The following is a 23,430-nucleotide window of genomic DNA, read 5'->3' on the forward strand; positions in this document are numbered from 1 at the left end:
AGCACAATGAATCTATACTAATCTGTATTTTGAATCAATATCATTATATGCCTAAAGTTTATATTTATCTTCACACTCCTATCGTCTGCAGCCTGCAGCCCAGTAGTCTGCTACAGGGGGACGGTATTGACTGTTGTTTCCAAGGGACACTATAGGACACTGGTCTCTCACTCCCCACCCTATGCCCTTGGTAAGATGGGAAGCAGCAGAACCTAGTGTCATTCAGGTTTTTCATACCCTGACTTTCATCCTTGTGTACTATATGTGTGATACCCCTGAAAGTGTATTGGCCAGTTCATAGGAGTACATGGTAATGGACATATAGAATGCATTGTCTTTTTATATAATGTCAATTCATATATGTACACAAGTTTAATGTAAAAGCATGCCAGTCATTTATAAACATGTATGTGCTGTTTGATAGGTATATATATATACAGTGCCTATAGACAAAACATGTCCAGTTGATGTGTATATGGACTGCCCAGAAACAGTGGAACTGGAGAAACAGTGGAACCCACTGCCCACTCTGGACACAGGGATCCAGTGGGCACGCGGCCAGGAGCGGCACATTGCTGCCGCAGCAGAGGGGAAACCTTCTCCCTCTGAACTAATCAGGGGGCCAGTGGAGAGAGCGGCATGTGTGCGGTTGGCGGGAAGAGGTCCCCGCACGCAACCGCTGATATATAAGGGGCCCGTGGAGGCTGCTGGGAGGAGGGTGCTTGAGATATGCCAGCCGTGAGGAAAGTGCTGCGCTTACCAGAGAGCGGGACTTACCGGTGCCCACTGTGTGGACCCATTGCAGTCAGAAGGTGTCAGCCGGGTTACAGACAGCCAGAGAGCTGTGAGGATGCTACCAGCAGGAAGCTGTACAGGAAGGATCCACCCAGAGACCTCCCCTGGAGCTGATGACTGACAGCCGGGGGCCAGCCTGCAGGAGGGACCGCTGTCCGGATCCTCTAGGGTACTAAGAGCCTGATTCAGACCCGCTCAGGAGCGATGAGTGCTCGCAAGCGGGTCGATGTTGCCCAAGTGCGCACGACGGAGGCAGCTCCTTCGTGCGCATGCGCGAGACCCTAATAACGACGGCCAAGCCGTTGTTATGGGTCTTGCACCAAAGGGGGCGTGCTGTCGATGGTGATTGACAGCACGCCCCCTTTGGTGGGCGTGCCGGGGGTGTGGCTGCCCAGACGGAGGTGTTCCCATGGGAATGCCTACCGTCTGGGGCCGGCCCCACTGACATCACTAGTGATGTCGGTGGGAGTGCTTTTGGCTCTGATAGAGCAAAAAGCACTCCAGGGCTTGCGGCAGCGAGACCCTACCGCAAGGGTCTTGTCGCAAGCCCGATGGTCGCGATGGTCTTGACCATCGCGACCATCATTTTGGCCGCTCTCTATAGCTGTGGGTGGTCACCCACAGCTATGCGAGTGGCCAGGAGGCCGCTCCAAAAAGGAGGAGGGACGGCCCTGACTCAGAGCGAGCGCTCTGTCAGAGCGTCCGGCTCTGAATCAGGGCCTAAATCTGCTAAGCTGATCCACAGGAGAGGTCTGTAAATAAAATCAGCACCACCCAGCATTACTACTTCAGTCATAAGCTTTAGTCATAAGCTTTCCCTCAAGGGCCAATCCTCACTGCAATATAACTGTTCTTCTGTTGAGGAGACTGAAATCTAAGAGCAGCTACTGTAAGAGCCCAGGATAGCTTTTGCCCCATCACAGACTACTTCAGTAAATATAGTCAAACAACTTGTTGCTGTGGGAAGGTACTATCACTACATATAACATGAGAAACAGAGTGCAGGTCCTGTCTATTTACTAAACAGGAAAGGTATATTAAAGCTGCATTATAGCAATAAAAAATACTACAGAACTCAGTATGTTATATTGATGTCTGAAGTTTCATCAGACACCAGTTTGAGACAAAGATAATTAGCATCAGCTGTAGACTACTAAAGAAATCCTCAAACCCGGGTTTGCAACATACAAGTCCACAACAACATTGGCAGATAGCATCCTTTAGTGATGTAATATTATTATTATATTATTATAATATTATTGAGAACATTGTTTCTACAGTACTAGGATATTGTAAGCAACCTACTTAGCTTCTAATGTGCACCAATCTGGCGGGTTACTGGCAAGAGGTTAAGTGACTTAAGGGACATTCTAGGACTTATATATTAATTCAACCTGATATGAGAGTAGAGTCATTATAACTGTTGCATATAGAAGCATTAAGATATTTCGTTAACCCATTTATTTCACAGCTCAAGAAAGAAGCATTCCTGATCAATAAAGCTTCGGCGAATGTATGTGTGAACTGTTGTTATCACTATTGTTGTATTTGTAACAGAGTCCATATACACATCAACTGGACATGTTTTGTCTATAGGCACTGTATTTATATACCTATCAAACAGCACATACATGTTTATATTAGAGATGAGCGGTTCGGATTCTGTGGAATCCGAACCGCTCCGAACATTGGGTGTTCGGGTGTTCACCGCCTGACTCGAACGGCGGCCGCCTGATGTCGGATTCTCACTGGAGAATCCGGCATCAGGGCTCCTATTGTGTAGGGCAGACCGCTGTGATAGGAGTCTGCCCTACACAGATACAAACACACAGCCGCCAGCGGCAGCTGTGTGTTTGCTACAGCAGCCAATGAGAGTCACACAGACTCTCATTGGCTGCTGCACGGAGGGAGCCGGCTGGAGCTCACACATGGGCTCCGTCTTCCGGCTCCCTCCTCAGCGTGTGACAGCAGAGCGGACGGCGCGGGAGCGGGGATACAGGTAAGTTTTTTTTTTTTTTACTTGTGTAAGGGTCGGGGGCTCTCCTGGGGGGTCTGCTACGGGGGTGCCATACTGCTGGGGGGGGGGCTGCTACTGGGGGGGGGCTGCTACTGGGGGGGCCATACTACTAAGGGGCTTGCTACTGGGGGGCCATACTACTGGGGGGGGCATACTACTGGGGGGGGGCAGCTACTGGGGGAGCCTACTACTGGGGGGGCCATACTACTGGGGGGGCCTACTACTGGGGGGGGGCTGCTAATAGGGGGCATGCTAATGGGGGGCATACCACTGTGGGGGCCTGCTAATGGGGGGCATACTACTGGGGGGCATTCTACTGGGGGCACTGCATAGGGTACCCTACTACTAAGGGGACTGCATAGGGGGCACCACTGCTGGGGGCATTGTGTAAAAGGGGCACTACTCTGGGCATTGTGTAAAAGGGTCACTACTGTGGGCATTGTGTAAAAGGGGCACTACTGTGTGTCGTAACATAAATAGGAGACACTACTTTATGGTGTAATGTGAATCAGGCCCTATGTGCGGTGTAATGGGAATAAGATTGTGCACTGTGACTCCTTGGGCCCTAGCCCACTATGTAAACAAGTACTGTGACTCTGCTGGCCGTACCCCACTGGGTGGGTGCACTACTTTCATTTCTGCCACTGCTGTGTGGCAATGTGTCATAGATGTGCTTTATACTGTGGTGTCTGTCGTTGTGCCGCTGCTTTGTCGCTTAGTAACTAGTCAGCTCACTGCAACCTTTGGCCAATAATGTTGAAAACAATATTATAAGCTGTGATATGGTCTAAATTGACTGGAAATTAATGTTATTGAGGTTAATAATACTCTAGGAAGAAAAAAAAGACCAATTTATGTGATTTTAGCTTTTTTTGTAAATTTTTGTAAAAAATCCAAATCCAAATCCAAAGCCAGTCACCGCAGTTTGGCAAATCCAAATCCAAATCCAAAGCCGGACGACAAATTAGAACCAAATCCAAATCCGGCAAAAATGGTCCGGCGCACATCCCTAGTTTATATCTGACTGGCATGCTATTACATTAAACTTGTGTACATATATGAATTGACATTATATTAAAAGACAATGCATTCTATATGTCCATTAATATGTACTCCTATGAACTGGCCAATACACTTTCAGGGGTATCACATATGGTAACATTTGGTGCAATCAGCTATTCTTTAACCATAAGGAGTAACAGCAACACAGAGCTACAGTCACGCCTGATATGATATAAAAATCATTTGTGATATTTTGTGATTGACCCGGGGTGTATTTTAAGTAATTGTTTCTTTGTTATATGTATTTTTGTCAGTAAGTGTATATATGTTTTACTTAGTAATTGTCTATCATATTTCACCGGCCCATGAGGAATGATTCCTCATACCCCTCTTACAACTCGTTCACACCCTGTTCCTTCTGTTTCAGATGTCTGTTCTGTAAGTTATTTTTATTGTTTACCTTGATAATTAATAAAGGTTAAGTTTTATCAAATTTAGCCATAATAGTGCTCCATTAATAGAGTCTTTGTAGGTCATTTTGACCTTCTCCTTCTTTTGTAGCTATGATTGTTTACTCTGAGCAGCACCACCACAACTCCCTTATGCACCTTATTACTGAATAGAGGATATTTGTGGATATAGCTTTTTTGACCCATGGAATTGCCTACAAACTGTTTACTGAATTATAGTAGCATTACCTGTGCATTAGACCTTTTTCCTTTTCCCTCTTCATCCCTTTGTTTTAGCAAATTCCTCTCTCTTCTCTGCTTCCGACAGGTCAGGTCAGTCTTTTATGGGGGGCTCGGGCAATAATAAATGTGTGTTTTCTTTTTTTACTGTTGGGACCAGAGTCTTTATTGTTTTTTTCCTGAGAGCGCCAGTTATTACCTAGTGATCTCCTGTCTGTTGCATAAGCCCCTACTGTTCAGAGGAATAAGACCTGGCAGCCACCTAAGTACCGGTGTGTGCGTCTATCACAAAAGTAACAGCGGTGGTTGTTATAGGCACAACACTCTCCATAGAGGTACTCTAGGGTAATGTATGTAATAGTGCAGGAGTTTCATAACAGTCCCTAACCCTCAGTCTTTACCTGTCAGAGAAATTAATCGCCTTTGAAAGCTAGCCAATGTAGACATGATGTTGTAAAAAGTGTTTATATAAACTAAAACTTTCAAATTTGTTTACCATGAAAAAAATGACAGCTCTTTGAGAATCAGACAGAGGGTCCTATTCAGAGGTGGATGCAAAAGCGCACACAGTTTGAAATACCACTACATACTCTGCAACTTCATACGAATACTGCTACATACTCTGCAACTTCATACAAATACCGCTACATACTCTGCAACTTTATGCAAATGCCGCTGCATACTCTTTTCCTGCTGTACATCTGTGCGACCGAATGTGCAAGTCCTGAGACGCCCACTTTCAGCATCCGGGCATGCAGTAATACCGATTTGTTGCATCCTTAGATGCCACCATTGGTCGTACCATAGAAACTTGCACCAGTCCTATGGCAGGTGTAGTTTCTCTGTCTGACCACGGGCTCCTATGCCTGCATCTGTGCATTTGTGAAAGCACCCGTTTACACTGACACTCGTGCAACACTCCCATAATACACCCACTGAATGGACCATTTTTGCGTGCATTTCTAACCATCGCTCAGAAATGCCTTTTCTACAACATTTCTGATACCGTCCATTTCGATTGCAATAGGGCCTTCATGTGTGCACTCTGTGTAACGCATGCACCATAAAGTTTTTATACATTTTTGCACATGTGCAGTTGTAATAAAGTTGCTGAACTACAGTACATGAACATCGGCACTGAGTGCTGCTCGGAATCAGGCCCTGAGTAGCATAAATTACTAAGGGGCCCATGTTAAGTTGAACACATTTTGCACCAAATTTGCAGGCATAAAGAAGAATGTATTCATCAATCTGGCATCTGGTAATACTGTGTTGTTCTAATATCTTGGAACAAGCCAATGCCTACTAGACTGATATCACTGTAATAATCTAAATAACAATTTGGTTGGCTGTCACAAACTTTATTTTGGCTTCATAATTGTGTTATCATTACTAATAATTGCCATTATTTTTTGCAGAATTTTACCCAATGTGATGAATAATTTTCTGGATAAAAATCTGAAAACTCTTTTGCCACTTACGGTAAGTTAAGATATTTATCCATAGTGAAACATATAATGGCGGAATTGGGAGTTGCCAAAAAAATCAATTAAGTTTGCACCTGGACAAACCAGCCTGATTGTATTTTGCTGCATCTGCATCTGTATGCGAATGCTGCGGCCAATTTCTACAGAAGAAGTGATGGTAACCCTTCATCTCACCAGGATGTCGTATATAATGCGAATAATCCTCGAGAAAGTTCAGATACATAAAAAAAACTGTTTTGTTTGGTTTTATATATCTGCACTTTCTTGAGGATTATGTACATCATATACGACATCCTGGTGAGATCAATGATTACCATAATTTCTTTATAAGTATTGAACATTTTTCTAGTGCATATATTGGTCTTTCCTGTTTTTATGTACATGTTTTATGATCTGGTGAATGGTGATTTATTACTATTGATACCATTTTGCTGCTCTGAAGTGTTAGCGCCGGTTTCTCTAAATTTATCTTGGTACACATCCTGTAATGATCTGTTTTCGTCCTCCCTATTAGCATTTATTAACATTCATTTACAATCTGTTGTCCACCTTAAAAAGGTAAATATTTCTACCAATATTGGCAAAAGGCTGCATCAATATCCTCTTATAAAAAAAACTCCTTCCTACTCTATCCTCAAGTACAGTATTATGGCAAACTGAGACTAACCCACCAATTCTGCCTTAAAAGCGCATCAGCTATTGTGACGATCTGAGAAGTGCTTTGCTCTAATTATAAAATTGTGATGCAAGCATGTTGTCACCATCTACCTGAGTAGCCTGATGACTGGTGGGAAGGATGCAGACATTTTTTTTATGGCCTGCACTAATCCCAAATTGAATGCTCATTATAGCTACATTAACTTGTTTCTCCAAATATCTACTGCAACTTTAATTGGGGACAATTAAGTGCATTGAAATTCTTGGTTAGCACAATGTCCAACTACTCTGGCTTTGGTTGGGCACATCATTTTCCATGCATTTATGTTCCAAAGCCTGTCTCGCCTGACACGTTAGTAGAGAGCTGTAGCGCAAGGTTTGGCAGCATTGTTCTGGGCCATATTCGCATGCCAATGAATTGCTGGATAAAACATTTCCATTTCAGTAAGTCCTCCCTAATCTCTTTGTCAATGCAAACAAAATGATGTATTTTTTCCTGTTGCATTGGCTCTTTCAGGTGTCTCCAAATGCAACAGCCCTAGCAATGACTGCATTTGTCATAGTGTTACTTTCTTTGCTCTCGCACAACAGCTAATTGATCCTCCAAGATTTCCACCTTCTCTATGTCCACCTTCTCTATGGGGAGCCTGTACTCAAGTTTCTTGGTGTCAACCTCAATGCCCAGGTAGGATACAGTATAACTGCCCTGGGACTATCTGTTTTTTCTTTTGCAATGGAGAAGCCAAAGTCCTTGAATAAACTTTCAGGCTCAGGTGACAAATATGGGCCTGATTCAGAGTTGTACGCTATAAGCATTGCTGCCGCGTCTTTGGACGCAGTAGTGATACGAAAATATGTTAATGCAGCAGGAGGCATCTGAGCACAAATGACGCCTCCTGCCAGCATTGGAGATCCAAGTGCTGCGACCGACGATGCAGCATCGGATTGGTTGCAGCCATCAACCATCTGAGTAGGCCTAAGCAGAATGACAGTCGGAATGCTCAGCCCAGGCCAGGAAATATGCATCAGAAGAAGCAGACTCCATCCTCGGCACACCCCTGTTTTGTAAATCGGTCAGCGTTGCTTTCCCTGCACCAAAACAGCCACAGCATATCAATTATGCTGTGGCTTAGGGGACAATGCGAGTGATCTCGCAGGACCCGTTCTGCACATGCACAGCATGGTTCATGCGTAGTCTACCCACCATCGGACTTGTAGGTAAACCATCAGGTTTGCGCACAAGTCTGAATCATATCCTTTATACCAAACTTTATGGGCTTGCCCTTTGCGCTATTAACCTAAAGGCCTTGTCATACTTACTCCACATTGAACCACCATACTCCCTGTACACAGAAGGCCTGATTCAGATTTTACGCTAATGCAATCGCAATTGCGATCTCTTGCAGAATGGAATTGAGAAAATATGCTAATGTCTTCCAAAGCTTACTTGAGCATATTTGTCCGATGACGTTTAACAGTGTAAACATCGGACACATCGACGCAGATGGGGCAGTCACGCAACTTCTAAATGTCTGACCTGTCTCAAACACAGCGTCTCTCCTGACACATAGAGAGCTCTCGAGCTGCGAAGGAGATTGCAATGGCTAATTTATGCACACCCATGTAATGGAGTTTAAATGGTCCTGAGGCGCCAGCGTTTGCCTAACCACCCCCCGTTACCTCTCCCAAACGCTGACCAGTGTGTAGGGTATTTCATCTACTCAAGTACACATTGATTACTTTCAGCTTCTGACTCCAGCATTTTCTCACTCTCTCTAGTTATACTTATCATACTTTCAGGAATGCAAGTGTACAATGGCAGCTAATCCAGTACAAAACACTAAGACTTCCAACAGCCTCACCCACCCTCTTCCACACCTAAATATTACTGTAGCAAACACTCCAAACCGAGCAGCATCCTCCAAACATGCTTTCTGGAGATGGTAATGGTGAAACTGGCAAAGTCAATACAGTCAATACTAAGGGTCAATGTGGTCTCCAATCACTAACACGTCACTTCATACCCATCAGCACCTGCAGGTATAATAATAACCCTCCTGCTGCTAGTAATCACCTATTTGTCTTGAACTTTACTGCTCATACATCATCTCCATCCACAGCAGCAGCAGCAGCGTTCTATATTCCCGGGATTATCTCCTCCTCACTCAGCTCAGCATGCGGCGGCTGGCCAATCACCTCTCTCTGAGCTCACTGCATGTCCCTGTGTGTTCCCAGTGGCGGCGCCTGTGCGCACTGTTACATTCCAGCCACTCACACTTTAACACTTTAGCTTGATCTGTTGTTAGAATTTTTTTTACTGAGGTTAAAAATAGATCAATTTCCTCCAATTTGTTCTCCATCTGTCTGAAGCTCAGTTAATGTTTCTTTTTTTTCTTTTGCCTCCATGTGACCGCCTTTTTCTAAAGACAGGTTGTTTTTCCTTTTATTTTGTGTTCTTTTTCTTGTACAGTCTACGGGTTTCTCTGAGACCCCGTTCCTCTATGATCACTATTAGGGGGTGGAGCCATTAAAGACACAATTCAATGCGAATCACATCGTTAAGCTATCTAGACCATCTACTTCACTCAGGAAGCAGGCAGCAATGAATAGCCAGGGGCGCCGGGAAGGGGGTGGGCAGAAAGGCACTGATCTATCGCTTCCCCCTTCCCCCCTTGAGCACACGGAGACACCTTTGCCTGCACCAGATAAGAGGGGGGAGAGTGATTGCACTGATCGTGCCCCCCCCAGATCTGCCCCTGGCTGAGCAGCAGACCGGCACCACCCTGTGGAGCACGTGGCATCACATAGATAGTAGTTTTATTATATTTTTGCAAGGGGCATGGCAACGACTCCTTACATTAGACCATGCCCCCTTGCCATTACTTGGGCCCACTGAGGCTCTATACAGCCCTGTGAGTAGCATGCTGTTGACAGAAAACTCCTGTCTCCTACTGGTTATATTATGTATGTATATTTATTATGGGATATTTAACCTGACTGCTGATCTTATTTATATAAGCTAAATGCAAAATGTTTGAAAGTACAGTTTTTAGAGTCTTTCCCCTCCAGCCCTTACTATAGACCAGTATTTCCCAAACTTGAAACCTGGACAGTGCGTGTTTTACATATCTTTCAGTATCACAATTAAAATGATTAGCTTCACCTGTATATATTTTAACATGCGTCAGTAATGAATACACCTGTACACCAACTATGAGATCTGGAAAACGTGCACTGTTAGGGGCAACAGAGGACTGGGTTTGGGAAACACTGCAATATACAATCTATAGTGTTAATTATCAATATTCTATTAGGAAACTGATCAACATATATGTAAAGGGCTGGCAGTAGGTGTTTCTGATGCTTCCCCTAGACAACTGGACTTGCTCAGAGCAGTGGACTTTGACTGTGGAATGGTGCCCACATCAGGAAAAAAAACATTCAACTCAGAAGAGCTGGCCCTAATGCTGCATCTAATGGCTTACTGTGTTGCTAACCCTGTGTATGTCTGAAGCATTACATGCACTGCTTTTATAGACAGACTATAACTCGGGGTATATTTATTAAAGTGTGGGTTTTCAGGAGTAAAGTTGTTGAACATAGCAACCAATCAGATTCTACTTATCATTTATCTAGCACCTTCTAGAAGATAAATAGCTTGAATCTGATTGATTGCAACTCCAGTTCTAAAACCCGACACTTTAATGGGATGTAGTTGGCATCCCGGCGTTAGCATCCCGACAGCTGACATCGAGGTTAGGGGGAGGATTAGAGTTGGGGGTTAGACACTAGGGATGGGTTAGGGTTAGGCTGAGGGGGGGAGTGTGTTAAGGTTAGACTATGGGGGGGAGGGTTAGGTTTAGGCTCCGGCATTTGTCCCTGTGTCTCGTCTCATTTTGTTAACAGTGGAAATTAAAAATGAACATGTCAGTACTACCCTGTATTCAGTTACAGAAAATTGTATCCACTGTCGCTTGACAATCAAATTTCACTGTGAAGACATTTTGCTAATTAGCTGTGATATGTTTTTCGGATAGTTCATATGATATAAATTACAACTGATAAAGTCCAATTGAACTCACAATACAAAGGCTCAGAGAACAACATCTAATAAGTACACAGTATGTGAGGAGGTAAAATATAATACATTTAAAATTATTTTTATGTTTCAGCTGTGCCCAGCAGTGGACCTCATACTTACAGAAGTAAATAACAAGTTATGCATAAAAGACAGTAAGTGTGATATAGCCAGAAATCAAGCATTTTATTGCCAATGCACAATTTATTTTGGAAATTAATATGTGTGCAAAATATTGTGCATTTGTCCATAATAACAAATCTGATATTTGCTCTAATTATGTAAACTGTAAAAGGTATTAATGAGCCAGGTACAAATAATATCCAAGGGGCAGCTGGTGGTGCTTTCAACTCACAGTGAAAACTCAGAAAGTTAGGGTATATTGAAACTTTTGTAGAATGTATACTGTGTATGACTAGACACTAATTGCTAGTGAGGGGTGTGTGCCTTTGGAAATGCATGGCTGCACAGTGAATAGCATTACTACCACACCGTGCAAGGGCCATGGGTTCAATTTCACCAGATCCCTATTTGTATTAGAGATGTGCGCTTCGGTTCTCCAGAGATCTGAATCCATCGAATTTAGAGTATCCGGATAGATCTGAGTCAAGATTCAGATCTCCTGTGGAGATCTGGATAGATCCGAGTCGCAGTTCTGATCTTTCCGCGGTCCAGAAACCGGACGTTCTCATGTTTGAATGGATTTTCTCAGATTGCTCCAATTTATGAGATGTGCCCCCGTGTTTTGGTTTGGGTTCTAAATAATCATCATATTTTGGTTTTGCTTTTGTCAAAACCACCCACAAATATATTGGTTTTAGACTTCTTTCAGAATTGATAAAAACAGCTAAAATCATGTAACTTGGACCTGTTTTTGTTCCTATAGTATTAACATCAATAACATTAATCCAGTCATTTCCAATCAATTTTGACCACCTCACAGCACCTGAAAACACGAAGGAGGGACTTAAATGCAATCCAAAATACGGGAGATCCGGTTTTTAGAATTGGGGACCGAACTTGGCAAGAAGAACCGAATCGGGACTGGGGGCCTGATTCAGACCTGGAAACTATTTGCGCTCGCTCGTTCAGAAAAAGGGGCCGGCTATTTAAATTGAGCGCTCGCTCTTTACGGTCTGTTGACGCCTCTATGTCTGAGCGAGAGAATGAAAAATGCGCTTGCTATTTTGTAAAGACGCCCCCTGGCCGTTCGCATCATACGTCATCTCCACTATTTATTAGATTAATCGAGTACATCGAAAGGCGTCTGAACTGCTCGCAGTGCTTGTGGTTGGATTTTCCTACCGCAATCATGCGAACAGTTCAGGCTAAGAGACAACCAAATTACGTGGCCGATGACGCTGCTTTGTTACTTATGCACACCCTTAAAACGCCAGTTTTGACCGTTTGGCACGCCTGCGTTCGGATCTCCACTCCCCGTTTTCAAGCACCTTCCCCTGTTACCACCCACAAACGCCTCATCCTGTCACTCAAATTAGCAGGCACTCGCAATTTTGCAATAAAAAACGATATCCGTCCGCACTGACTGGTTGGCGCATGCGCATTACGACCCATACGCATGCGCAGATGTGCGAACATCACTCGGAGCGATCGAGCGGCCACTTACGAGCGGCTCTGAATCAGGTCCTGGGTTCTAATCAGATCCCATTGTGATCCGATTCAGCAAAACTGAACCGCTCATCTCTGATAAAAATGGACGCAAGTGTGTGCGTTGTATGGAAGACAATTTTGTAAACTAAAATGGATCAGAGACTGATGTTAATGATTAAATATTCTCTTTACAACTTGCTGCGAAATATTAGGGAACTATATAAAAAACAGGTGATATGCAACTTTTCAAGAAACCTTTCTGAGCATTCACAGTCCAATTTTGTTGAAGGTGCCAAGTAATAATGAGACCTGCAGGTGACTCTTGAATTCTACAGTCATTTACTTCTACCATCAGTGACAGTGACAAAAACAACAACTACAGTACCTGTTCCTGGAAAAGACACCTATACGAAATATTGAATATTGAAAACAACCTACATTTTAAAGTTACTTGTGAAATCTAATAGTAGAATATTAACATAAACAAACTTATACTTTAGATCTAGGCTCCCTTAATCAGAATCAGACTTTATTCGCCAAGTATAAACAGCAGAGACTGTCGTGTCAAATAAAGATCTGTGACTGGGTCGAATCTTACAGCTAAAAGGTAGAACAGTTAGTTGTTAATTCTACTTATAAAAAAATGTGCCCTGGAGCTTTCAGCATGTGGCTGTTTTTTGCTAGTAAGTACATTCAGAAAACCCCTTTGGCGCACGTGCTGACACAGAAGACCTTAAGGTGGTCTTTAGCTGTGATTTCTTATGTACTCTAGGTCTAAAAGAGACAGACAATGTTTCATACAAGGTGAGTATCAGGGGTTAAAGTGGGCATGAACGCGGTGGAACTGATTTCCATCACCTCTAACAGTAGGTGGAACTAGTTCCACCTCCACCAAGTCCCTGCACAGAAGTCCCACAGACAGAGAGCCACTCACTGTGTGCCTAGGGAGGCTTAATTTCCTCAGAGAAACAAGCATATAGGTAAGGAAAGAATCAAGAAAAGGCAATACATAGGGGTTGCAAAAGACATTGGGCATCCAAGTGACATAGACTAGTTTGTGGGGACCCCATAAAACAACTCAGAGGCACGGCAGAAAAATAACACCGATGATATAGAACATGTTTTTATTCTTTTTAAGTGACCTAACATTGTAGTCTCAGCTGATGGCAGGAGAGCTAAAAAAGCATCTAAAATGTATTTCATACTGTCATAGCCCCCAAAATAGGCGGCCGCCAGCCATTCGCTTTACCGTTTCCTATACACAACAGTGTGTGTGTGTGTGTGCGTGTGTAAAGAACAGTTTTCACACTTGTTTTGGACTGTCAGATTAGCGTGGTGGGGGGGGGGTGCTGAGTGGGCGGCGGGAGATGAGTTCTACCACCTTTCTAGGACCACTTTAAGCCCTCGATAGTATTACATTATCCTAGTGGGAGACACATAAAATTAGTAGGAAACAGCTAGAGTTGGCCTTAAATCTAACCTAAGTAAAGGGTTGGATTGTACATCCTACATTACACTGCTTCTGCTCTCCTTGGCTCTGTGACACTAAATTACTTATTCCATCTTGTTTAGTGTAAGATACCATCCTATATACCCTATATTCTTCACCTTGTGCTTCATAACAAAACAGATTACAACATGCAGCCATTTACTTAGTAGATATTTGTAACTGTGAGTAGTAACATGTCTGCTGCACTAATTCACTGTACTGTGTCCTGTCCAGTTAATTTGCCTTTTGGAAAATCTGGAAGTCTTCACTACATGGAATCTCCAATACCAACAGTGACAGAAGAACATGTTGAGATTGCATTCAATGTGAGTCTAACATACATTTCTAGGTGGCAGAAGTTTTTTGTTGACAGGTCTAAGGGCATATTTATTAAACTAACTTAATTTGGTTTTTGGTTGTGGAGAATGTTAAATGCGCTGTCAGTTATTTATCATTACAATAATGAAGTAGTTATGTTATTTGAGTGTAATTTTTGGTTTGGCTGGATAAAAATGTCATTATTTACTAACTAGCGGTATTTTAGAAATACCACTTGTAGTGTTATATTGTACTCGCCTGGTCAGGCAGCTGTTAAACCTTTGCTGGCGAGCTATGGTCACCCAGCGGGCAGTGATCGGCTTCATTCATCTTTCACAATTCTTTGCAACTCCCCCACCACCAGCCAATCAGCACTCTCCTCTCCCTCCAGCCCTGCCCCTCACCTCAGAGAGCGGGGCAGACATCAGTCCAGCACGCCACCATTTAACTATGATCCAAGCTGTGGGCGGGCACTCACTGGAGGCTGGGCAGAAGTGGACACTCTGTCCCCCTCTTAATGCTTCCGTGGCCGTATTCGTCCTCCCCTGGTACACAGCAACACTGCTCTACCAATCCTGGAAATCTTTCCGCGCATGCCCAAGCTGCGGCAATACCCACGACGCTGATTCATCAGCAGCGAAATTGTGTAAAAAGATGCTTTCCAAGACCTCAAATAATGTTTACACTTACCGGAGAGCTTGAGATTAATAAATAGCTGGAAAAAAACTAGATTAGAGCTGAAAACTGAAGGGAAAGCGAGTGCTAATTAACATGATTTTAGAATCATTGATAAATGAGCCCCTACGGGCCTGATTCAGAGACGGATGGCAATGCAAACGCAACTGTATACTCTCATGGAATGTAGTTGCTAAATTATGGTAATGCCTTCCAAATCATACCCAAGCATAGGGAAACCTACTGCCGGCTTCTCACATCCATACATAATGTGCAATAGCGTAATCAGTAGCATAGAAGCACAGCAGGCAGTCATGCAACATGTAAGTCAAGTCTGACCAGTCGCAAACACTGCAGTTCTCCTGACACTCAGAGATGTCTCATGCTGCACAGGTGAACGCAATTTACTAATTTATGCACAGCAACGAAACGGCGTTTCTAACAACTCCCCCGTTACCACCCCAAAATGCTGACTACCTGTCACTCACTTTGCATGTGTATCCTCTATGCGTTCGTAATCACAATGCAATCCTTGCATGTGCACATTACCAACAATCGCTCAATCTGTAAAAAAAAAATCATCATTGTGTCAGTCTCTGAATCAAGCCTTAAATGTACAATATGTTAGCTATAAAATAAATTCTCTAAGTTCTGATAATTGTTAACACTCTTTGCACTGTTGATATGTGTGTTACTTTTAATAATGCTTGAGGACAGGACTGTGAAACTGGCTGATTTGTACTTAAAAATATTGTATCACAAAACAGATTGCTAGATGCTACCATTGGATTTAATTTATCTAATCTAATATTTTTAGATGAAGACATCATTTCCTTAAGTGCAGTTAAAATTAATGGGTTGACCATCACCACTGTCATTGGTCTGACTGCCATTACAGTAAAGAACCATTTATGATGATGGTGAAATTGCCTTTACGTGTTTATATTTCAATTCACATATCCATTTCCTACAACCAATGCAATTTAAAATAAACACATTACAGTTGATATGTAGTTAAATGGTTAAACACTACAAGCTGTCTCTTAACTGTGTGCATGACTCATCTATCTGAATACACATCACATGTCTGAGTGAATGTTATTCACCAAACTTAAAGGACATGCTATCTAGACTGCAGGTGCAAAACTTGTAAACTTGGCTTGGTGAAAGATTCTGCATGTGCCAAAGCCTGTCACTGTGTTATTGGAGCATCACAGTGCTGTATGGCTGTACAGCACTTAACCCAATAGATTGATATCCTATCATATTGACTGCTGTTCTATCACCTATATCCTGTTACCTTCAATAAAACCTACTCTGGTTTGGAATCAATGGGGGGAATTTAATTGTTCTGCCGGCGGATTTTTATTACGATGCCTGACAGAGCAATTATATTGTTGCTCTGTAAGGGTGCGATAGCCGCCGGCGCCAGCATTTCTGCACGCACCCAGGAGGGTGCGAGCAGAAATGTGTTGAAACACCCTGGTTAGGGCGCGCTAACCGCAGATAGCGCGCCCTAACCAGAAATTAAGACAGGTTTAGCCATTTTAGACAGCTAAACCTCGTCTTTTAGGCGGCGAAGAGGGCGATAATTAATGAGCGCCCATAAGAATTGAATAGCAAACTGGGCGCTCATTAATTAGCATGACTAAAAAAACATTTGAATTGCCCCCAACGTGTGGACTGACCACCTTGCTCACATATGGTACACACCTACACTACCAACTTGTAAGCATCTGCCAATAATAACAGCATCTGCATAAATATAAATTCAAAACTAATCAAGGCACATTTTAAGCATTTCAAGAAGTGGTGGCTTACTCATTACACCATTCATTAACATTAACTAGCTGATGATACTGTAAATTACATTTTAGTGTAAAATAAATAAAATGGCATGCCACCTGCCAAAAAAATAATCCAAGCACCAGTCTGGGCAACATTATTACAAGTAACACTACTGGTCTCAGCAAGCTCTTGAGGCCATTAACTGCTTGTGTATAATGGGTCTTATAGAACTACAAATGTTATGCCCTATTGGGACCTGTAGTGTCAAACAGTAAAGACTGAAAATCCCCCACCAAGACCATGAACAAAAAAAACAACTTTTTAATCCAATGGGAAGGTACACAAGTGTCACATATCAAATTATTCAGTGCAGTCTTGTGAAGCTGTTTGTCACATCTGTTTGCAAATAAGATGCATTTTTGGATAAAAAAGACACTTAATGCATTGCACTAGGTGTATGATGGCACATCTGCAAGTCTACGTCATGTATGTTTAACTGAAGTTTGATATAATAATGGTGCAGACATTGTTGTGACGGTTGCAACTTTGGGCTTGACTCAGACACAGCGCTCGCAAGCGGGTCGATGGTCCCCGACTGCGCATGCGCCGCCTCCGGCGTGCGCATGTGTGAGACCCATACTGGGATGGGAGCTCGGTTGCAACAGGTCTCGCTACAAGATGGGGTGGCTGTCGATGTTGATTGACAGCTCGCCCCGTTTTGTAGGCGGGGAGGGGGGTTGGCTGCACAAACGCAGGCGTACCCTTAGGAATGCCTGGCATTTGTGGGCGGCCCTACTGACATCACTCGTGATGTCCATAGTGGACTTCCTGCTCTATTAGATCAGGAAGACCACTCGGGCTTGTGAGAGCTGAGACCCTACCACAGGGTCTCCTCGCAAACCCGATGGTCGCGATAATCGTGATCATCGCCAGGCCATTCTCAAAAGCTGTGGGTGGTCACCCACAGCTTAGCGAGCGGCCTGGATGCCGAAAAAAATAAAGAGATCCCCGCCCTGATTCAGAGCGAGCGCTCGCAAACAGCGAGCGGCTCTGAATCAGGCCCTTTGTGTATGCAGGCAAATACAGCTTCTTTTAGTGAAGGCGTTTTACAGCTGTGATTTAGAGCCAAATTGCATCCAACTCAACATGAGCCCCTAAAAATTTTCATAATAAAATTAGCAATATAAATGTATAAACTGAAAGCTTGATTTCCTATGTTTACCCTTTTTATCTGTAATATGCAAATATATATATCGGTGTGTGTGTGCGTGCTAATATTTGTTTCCAACTTATATTTACATTTATTTTGAAGGCCCAACTACTCAATGGGGAAAGCACCATTAATCCATCGGAGAACATTACCAGCTCCTTTGTGCTGCCATCTTATCAGGAAACAACAACACTTCTTTTGACATCCACCTTTCTGGGGTGTGCCTTCACCGTTTTTCAAGAGGATGGGGCATTCAACCATCTGGCTACTGAGGATGATGTGAGACCCACAAATTGGTGTCACTTACTGTACTAATATGCAGCAAATAGTGACAGGGGAAGAATAGTGCATCACTGTGTCCCACAGCAAAACTTGGGTACTGGGTACTGATGCTGCTCTAACTCACCAAAATGTATACATTTTAGCTTGAATATGTTCAAACGTAATTGAATAGACCTGAATATTGTAGAGATGTCTCAAACATGGTTGAACCTGTTTGACTTTCTCAAATTTAGTATGTTTTTTTTTTAAGAAATTAAATAAATTCTATTGAATTTTTACTTTTTTCAACTAATTCATCTAAACGGTTTGAATATGCAGATATCTCTATTTCCTAGGAAAGAGTGACCAACAGTATAAGCACTGTAAGGCTTATATTACTAAAGACCGTCATTTATATACACAGACTTTGATTATTATATGCTAGCTAGTTTACTTGCTTTATAATCTAAACAAATCTCTAAATTAGGAGCAAAAAAAAAGGACAATTTACTTTTAATGTATTTGAATAGTAATATTAGAGTTAATTTTAGAGATTTAGATTTTTCCCTTTTATTTCCCTCAGGATACAAATATAAGTGTGCTCATGTAATAGCAAAACAAGACCATAGTGTTACAATGCCAAAATTAACATTCTTATTTTTCTAAGCTTACAAATTCAGGGGCAATGTCTGTATCTACACTAAGTGACATCCTTCCTGAGGTAAGTGTTTCCCATTGTCTCTATGCAATGTTATAAAAGTATTTGTTCCTTTACAGCTCCGTCATACTTTTTCTGCACACGTTGCCTTTAAAGATATTCAGCATTTGTCCGGTCCTTAACAAATGTGCGAAAATATGCAATCCAGCAGCACCCTCGTTGTTTTATTTAAGTGCTTACATTGGTGAAAGGACATTACAGGTGTAATATGTATCTGTGCCTTAAGGTGTCAGTATCTGCTGTGTGTGTACAATATGTAAAATACACATTTTGTTGTGGAATGAACAGTGTGAGGTCTCCCCACATAAACCGCAGTTAGCACCATACTATAAAACAGACTGGGGTGCCGATGGTCACACTATAAACACTATATATAGACCCAGCCTTTTCTTCACAGAATAATGGGCATATGAGCATATGATGCACCTTTCAGTACACATATTTTACATATAAATTATACATCTAACATGCGTGTGAGTCAACATTCGCACATAACTGCTTCATTTGTCTGGCACACTTTAGGGCTGATGCAGAATTGCACGCAAGTCCGTTATGCATGGGATGTTGTGATTTTTAAAACCACGCTTGCTCAATACCCAAACATATGCAACTATGAGCAACAGGCAATTCATACTCATTTCAGTTGTATCTTCACTTGTGGCTGAAGGGGTATAATTTTGTAGTAAAAGGGCATTCGCGTATAGGCTAAGTTGAGTGAGGGTATTTTGCAGGCGTGTTCAGAATTGCTCGCTATGCAGAGTTAAGAACACAGAGATCCTTCTTTTGTTCGGGTATAGGGCTTGTATAATTGTGTGTTGATTAATATTGTTACTTCTACAAGTAGATGGATAGGGGTAGTGTGACCGCATAGATGTGTGCAGCTCTGTACAGTATATAGGTAACTATCCACATTTAGTTCAGAGAGAAGGTGCTAACTCTTGGAAAAAATTCAAAAGGCAAAATTTTAATCAACAACCTAAATTCTGCCGTGATAAAAAAAAATAGCTAAATGATTACAACTTGCCTTTTTTTCTGTAGCTTATAGGAGAGAATAAGGGTGGGTACACAATCGCACGATATCGGCCAGATTTGTCATTTTGGAATGACAACTTGGACATACTGTATCATGTAGTGTGGATGCACGATTGCACGCTCCCCCGGGTTCAGTGGTGTAACTAGGGTATTTGGAGCCCAGGGCAAATGTGAAAAGGGAGCCCCCGCCCCTAACATCCCGATATGTGTGCGCGGAAAAAAAATGGGCGTGGTCACTTAAAAATGGGGCGTGTCAACATGACACACCCCTTTATTTTCACGCTGAACATTCCTATCCATATGCACCTTAACCCCAGTAGTACCTCTTATACAGTACCCCCAGTATGCAGTTGTGGTCCCTCTTATGCAGGCCCATAGTAGTGCCCCTTATACAGTATCCCCAGTAGTGGTCCCCCTTATACAGCCCCCAATTAGTTCCCCTTACTCAGTGCCCCCAGTAGTGGTCCCCCCAAATGCAGTGCCCTATGTAGTGTTCCCCCTTATGCAGTGCCCCCAGTAGCAGTCCCCACAATGCAGTGCACCCAGTAGTGGTATCCCCTTATGCAGTGCCCTTTCTTTATATAGTGCCCCCAGTAGTAGTCCCCCCCTATGCAGTGCCCTTTATATAGTGCCCCCAGCAGTAGTCCCCCCCCATGCAGTTTTCCCAGTAGTGGTCCCCCTTATGCAGGCACCCAGTAGTGATCACCCCCTATCTAGTGCCCCCTGTAGTGGCCCCCACAGTGCCCCTAGCAGTAAGCCCCTTATATAGTGCCCCCAGCAGTAGTCCCCCCTCTCCCATGCAGTGCCCCCAGTAGTGGTCCCCCTGATGCAGGCCCCCAGTAGTGAACCCCCCTATCCAGTGGTCCCTGTAGTGGTCCTTCCTGTTATTGCCCCAGTTGTGGCCCCCAGTGCAGTGCCCCTAGTAGTAGGCCCCTTTTATAATGCCCCCAGTAGTAGTCCCCCCCCCAACTAGTGGTCCTAAGTTGAGGTTCCCCCTCCCAATTAAGTGCCCCCTGTAATAGCCCCACCCCAGTAGAGGACCTTCCAATAATGGTGCCCCCAGTAATAGCCCCCCCCAGTAGAGGTCCTCCCAATAAGGTGCCCCCAGTAGTAGTCACCAGCCCTCGTTGTGCCCCCACCCCAGTAGAGGTCCCCCTAGTAGTAGCCACCACCCCTGTTGTACCCCCACTCCAGTAGAGGACCCCCCATAAGAAACCACCCCCCTCCCCCATTGTGCCCCCAGTAGTGCTGACAGGTTTTAAAAAATATATATATAAAAACATACTTACCTGAATCCACGCTGCTGCTCCGGACCGCGACACTGCTACCGCCGCCGCCAGTCCTCCCGGGCTGGCGCGCTCAGCATAATGGGAGAAATGTCATGATGTCACATGACGTCTGTCCCATTACCCACTGCAGGAGCCGGACGGAAGTCCGGCTCTTGCAGTGGGTGCTGCAGCAGTCAATGAGAGTCTATCTGACTCTCATTGGCTGCTGTTTAACACACGTATTGCCGCCAGCGCTGGCGGCGATGCGTGTGTTATGCGCAGCCTGAGCCCGCCTCCTGGCGCTATTGGGCAAGCGTTCAGGGGGAGGGAACGGGCTCAGGTGTGCAGCACAGGACCAGCGTTGGAAGCCTAGCGCCGGTCCTGTGTAAATGTGCAGCGCTGACCGCACTCACTGCGGTCGGCGCTACCCTGGCTAACTAGGGCGGACGGGCCGGTACCGTGGCCGACGGTGCCCCCAGCGCCGCCGGTCCAACGGCGCCTAGGGCACGCACCCCGCTCGCCCTGCCCTAGTTACACCACTGCCCGGGTTACATGAGATATCGTGTGATTGGCTGTGCATACCTTGTAGTGCATATTAATGAACAACGGAGTGGCTTATCGTTCTGTCATTAATTAAATAATGTAATGTGTACTGGCAATCTTGCATGGTCTGGGGAGATTTACTGGTTGTAAAAGTGTGCACTTGGGCATAAGCTAATCTTTGACAGGAAAAATAAGGAGCCCAACAGAGGTCAGGAAATTTAGATTTTCAGAGGAAGAGAAGTACCTAAAACCTGTATGAGGAGTGTTCTAAGCTTAAAAATAACCCAGCCCACTCTTACTAAGTGGGCTGTTAATGCTTAGCGCAAGCGCTCTATAAAAATAGTATAGTAAGAAGAGTTCACTTTTCTGGAATCAGTGTAAAGGTAGTTGAAAATAAAATAGCAAAGATTAATGCCACATACAGTATAAGTAACAGGACTACCTGAGTGCACCCATTTTTCTACACTCATTCATACTGTATATGTTTCTTCCAGCTTCCAGCAGGACTACAAGACTACAAAATAAACATTTCTGTGAATAAATCTGCGCAGGTTACACTGGATAGCTCTAAAGCATTGCTCCATCTTTACTCGACAATGGAAGTAGCTGCCTCATCCCCAGACTCAGATACTTTGACCTTATTTATAATAAACCTGGTAAGCTGTCAACTAATAAGCCTCCCACTGAAATGGCACATTTTGTGGGAAAATGAAGGATTGACCAATACATGCTAAAGCTCTTCATATTACCTTTACATTGTATATATCTCCATTACAAAACATTATGCATCTTGTTTGTAAAGTCACACTTGAAAACATTATTTTATTGCTATGTATACTGAATTGTGCTGGTCCAAGTTGTAAGGTTTCCATAGTAATTTCCATTTGTTGCTTTTCCATCCTGCTCCTCGTAAATTTCTGTGCGGATTTGATTCACTGACAATCTCTGCTCATCACAGGGCTGGCAGATACTGTATTCAGTAACCCACCCCTGTCTTGGGCAGATATAGGTGCAGTCAGAGGCAAATGCAACTCTTACCCACTGCTTAGTAAGAGGGCATCATAGTAAGATAATGGATAATCTTGTCACTTGCCAGATTGCCTCTGTCAGCAACAGTGGAAAGTCAAGATATTTTGAGTGCCCTTTATAAATTCCTCCACTATGCACAACAAAATTATCTGTAGTGGATATTAACACCATTACCCAGAGGCCAGGAGATGCTGGGGATGAAATAAGAGGAAGCTACAAGTGAGAATGATAATACACAGAAATTTGACAGGCCCAAACAGCGCCCCCTGACCTGTGGTGCCCTGTGCGATGGCACCGGCCGCACTACCCTAGCTACGGCCCTGCCATTACCTATTAAATATCTATGTGTATATAAAAAACACCCGGTTCATTCTGATCTAAGCAATATGTCACTAGTTTTCTGACCACAGGTTTTCAAGGCATTATAGTGTTATGAGATTGAAAGGGAGATGTGTCAAACCTTTTATTATTATTATTATTATTATAATATAACAGAGAGTTCCTTACCACCGGTGAATAACAAAGGTTTCTATAATTAATTAGCACTCTTTACTATCACCATTGTAATTTGTACAGAGGCAAAATAATCTGCAACACCGGACAGTGGGGGAAAACAAAGAACTTGTATAAGTCACTGGACAGGTTGTTGAAACACTATGCTGATGAGAGTCATATGCAGTGAGCACCCTGCTCCTGTAAGTTTGCTAGAGGAAGAGGGCAATGGCAAAACAAGGGAGTAAGTTTGAGATTGCTGGGAGATGCG

The 23,430-nt window shown here is 43.5% G+C and overlaps 1 protein-coding gene across 3 annotated transcripts in view; it reads left to right on the forward strand.

The window, feature by feature from the left end:
* The window catches only part of BPIFB6 (BPI fold containing family B member 6), an 80,630-nt gene that overhangs the window by 10,465 nt on the left and 46,735 nt on the right, over positions 1 to 23,430 (forward strand). For 2 of the 3 annotated variants that reach the window (XM_088480779.1, XM_088480781.1), the window contains 6 exons: positions 5,922 to 5,985; positions 10,820 to 10,880; positions 14,060 to 14,151; positions 17,919 to 18,095; positions 18,745 to 18,798; positions 22,133 to 22,294. In XM_088480779.1, the coding sequence (XP_088336905.1) occupies positions 5,922 to 5,985; positions 10,820 to 10,880; positions 14,060 to 14,151; positions 17,919 to 18,095; positions 18,745 to 18,798; positions 22,133 to 22,294 (610 nt within the window). The remainder of the gene's footprint in view (positions 1 to 5,921; positions 5,986 to 10,819; positions 10,881 to 14,059; positions 14,152 to 17,918; positions 18,096 to 18,744; positions 18,799 to 22,132; positions 22,295 to 23,430) is intronic. The other variant, XM_088480780.1, reaches the window with a different exon arrangement.

Source organism: Taudactylus pleione, unplaced genomic scaffold (assembly GCF_031769625.1).
Source record: "Taudactylus pleione unplaced genomic scaffold, aTauple2 ptg000256l, whole genome shotgun sequence".
Classification (NCBI taxonomy): Eukaryota; Metazoa; Chordata; class Amphibia; order Anura; family Myobatrachidae; genus Taudactylus; species Taudactylus pleione.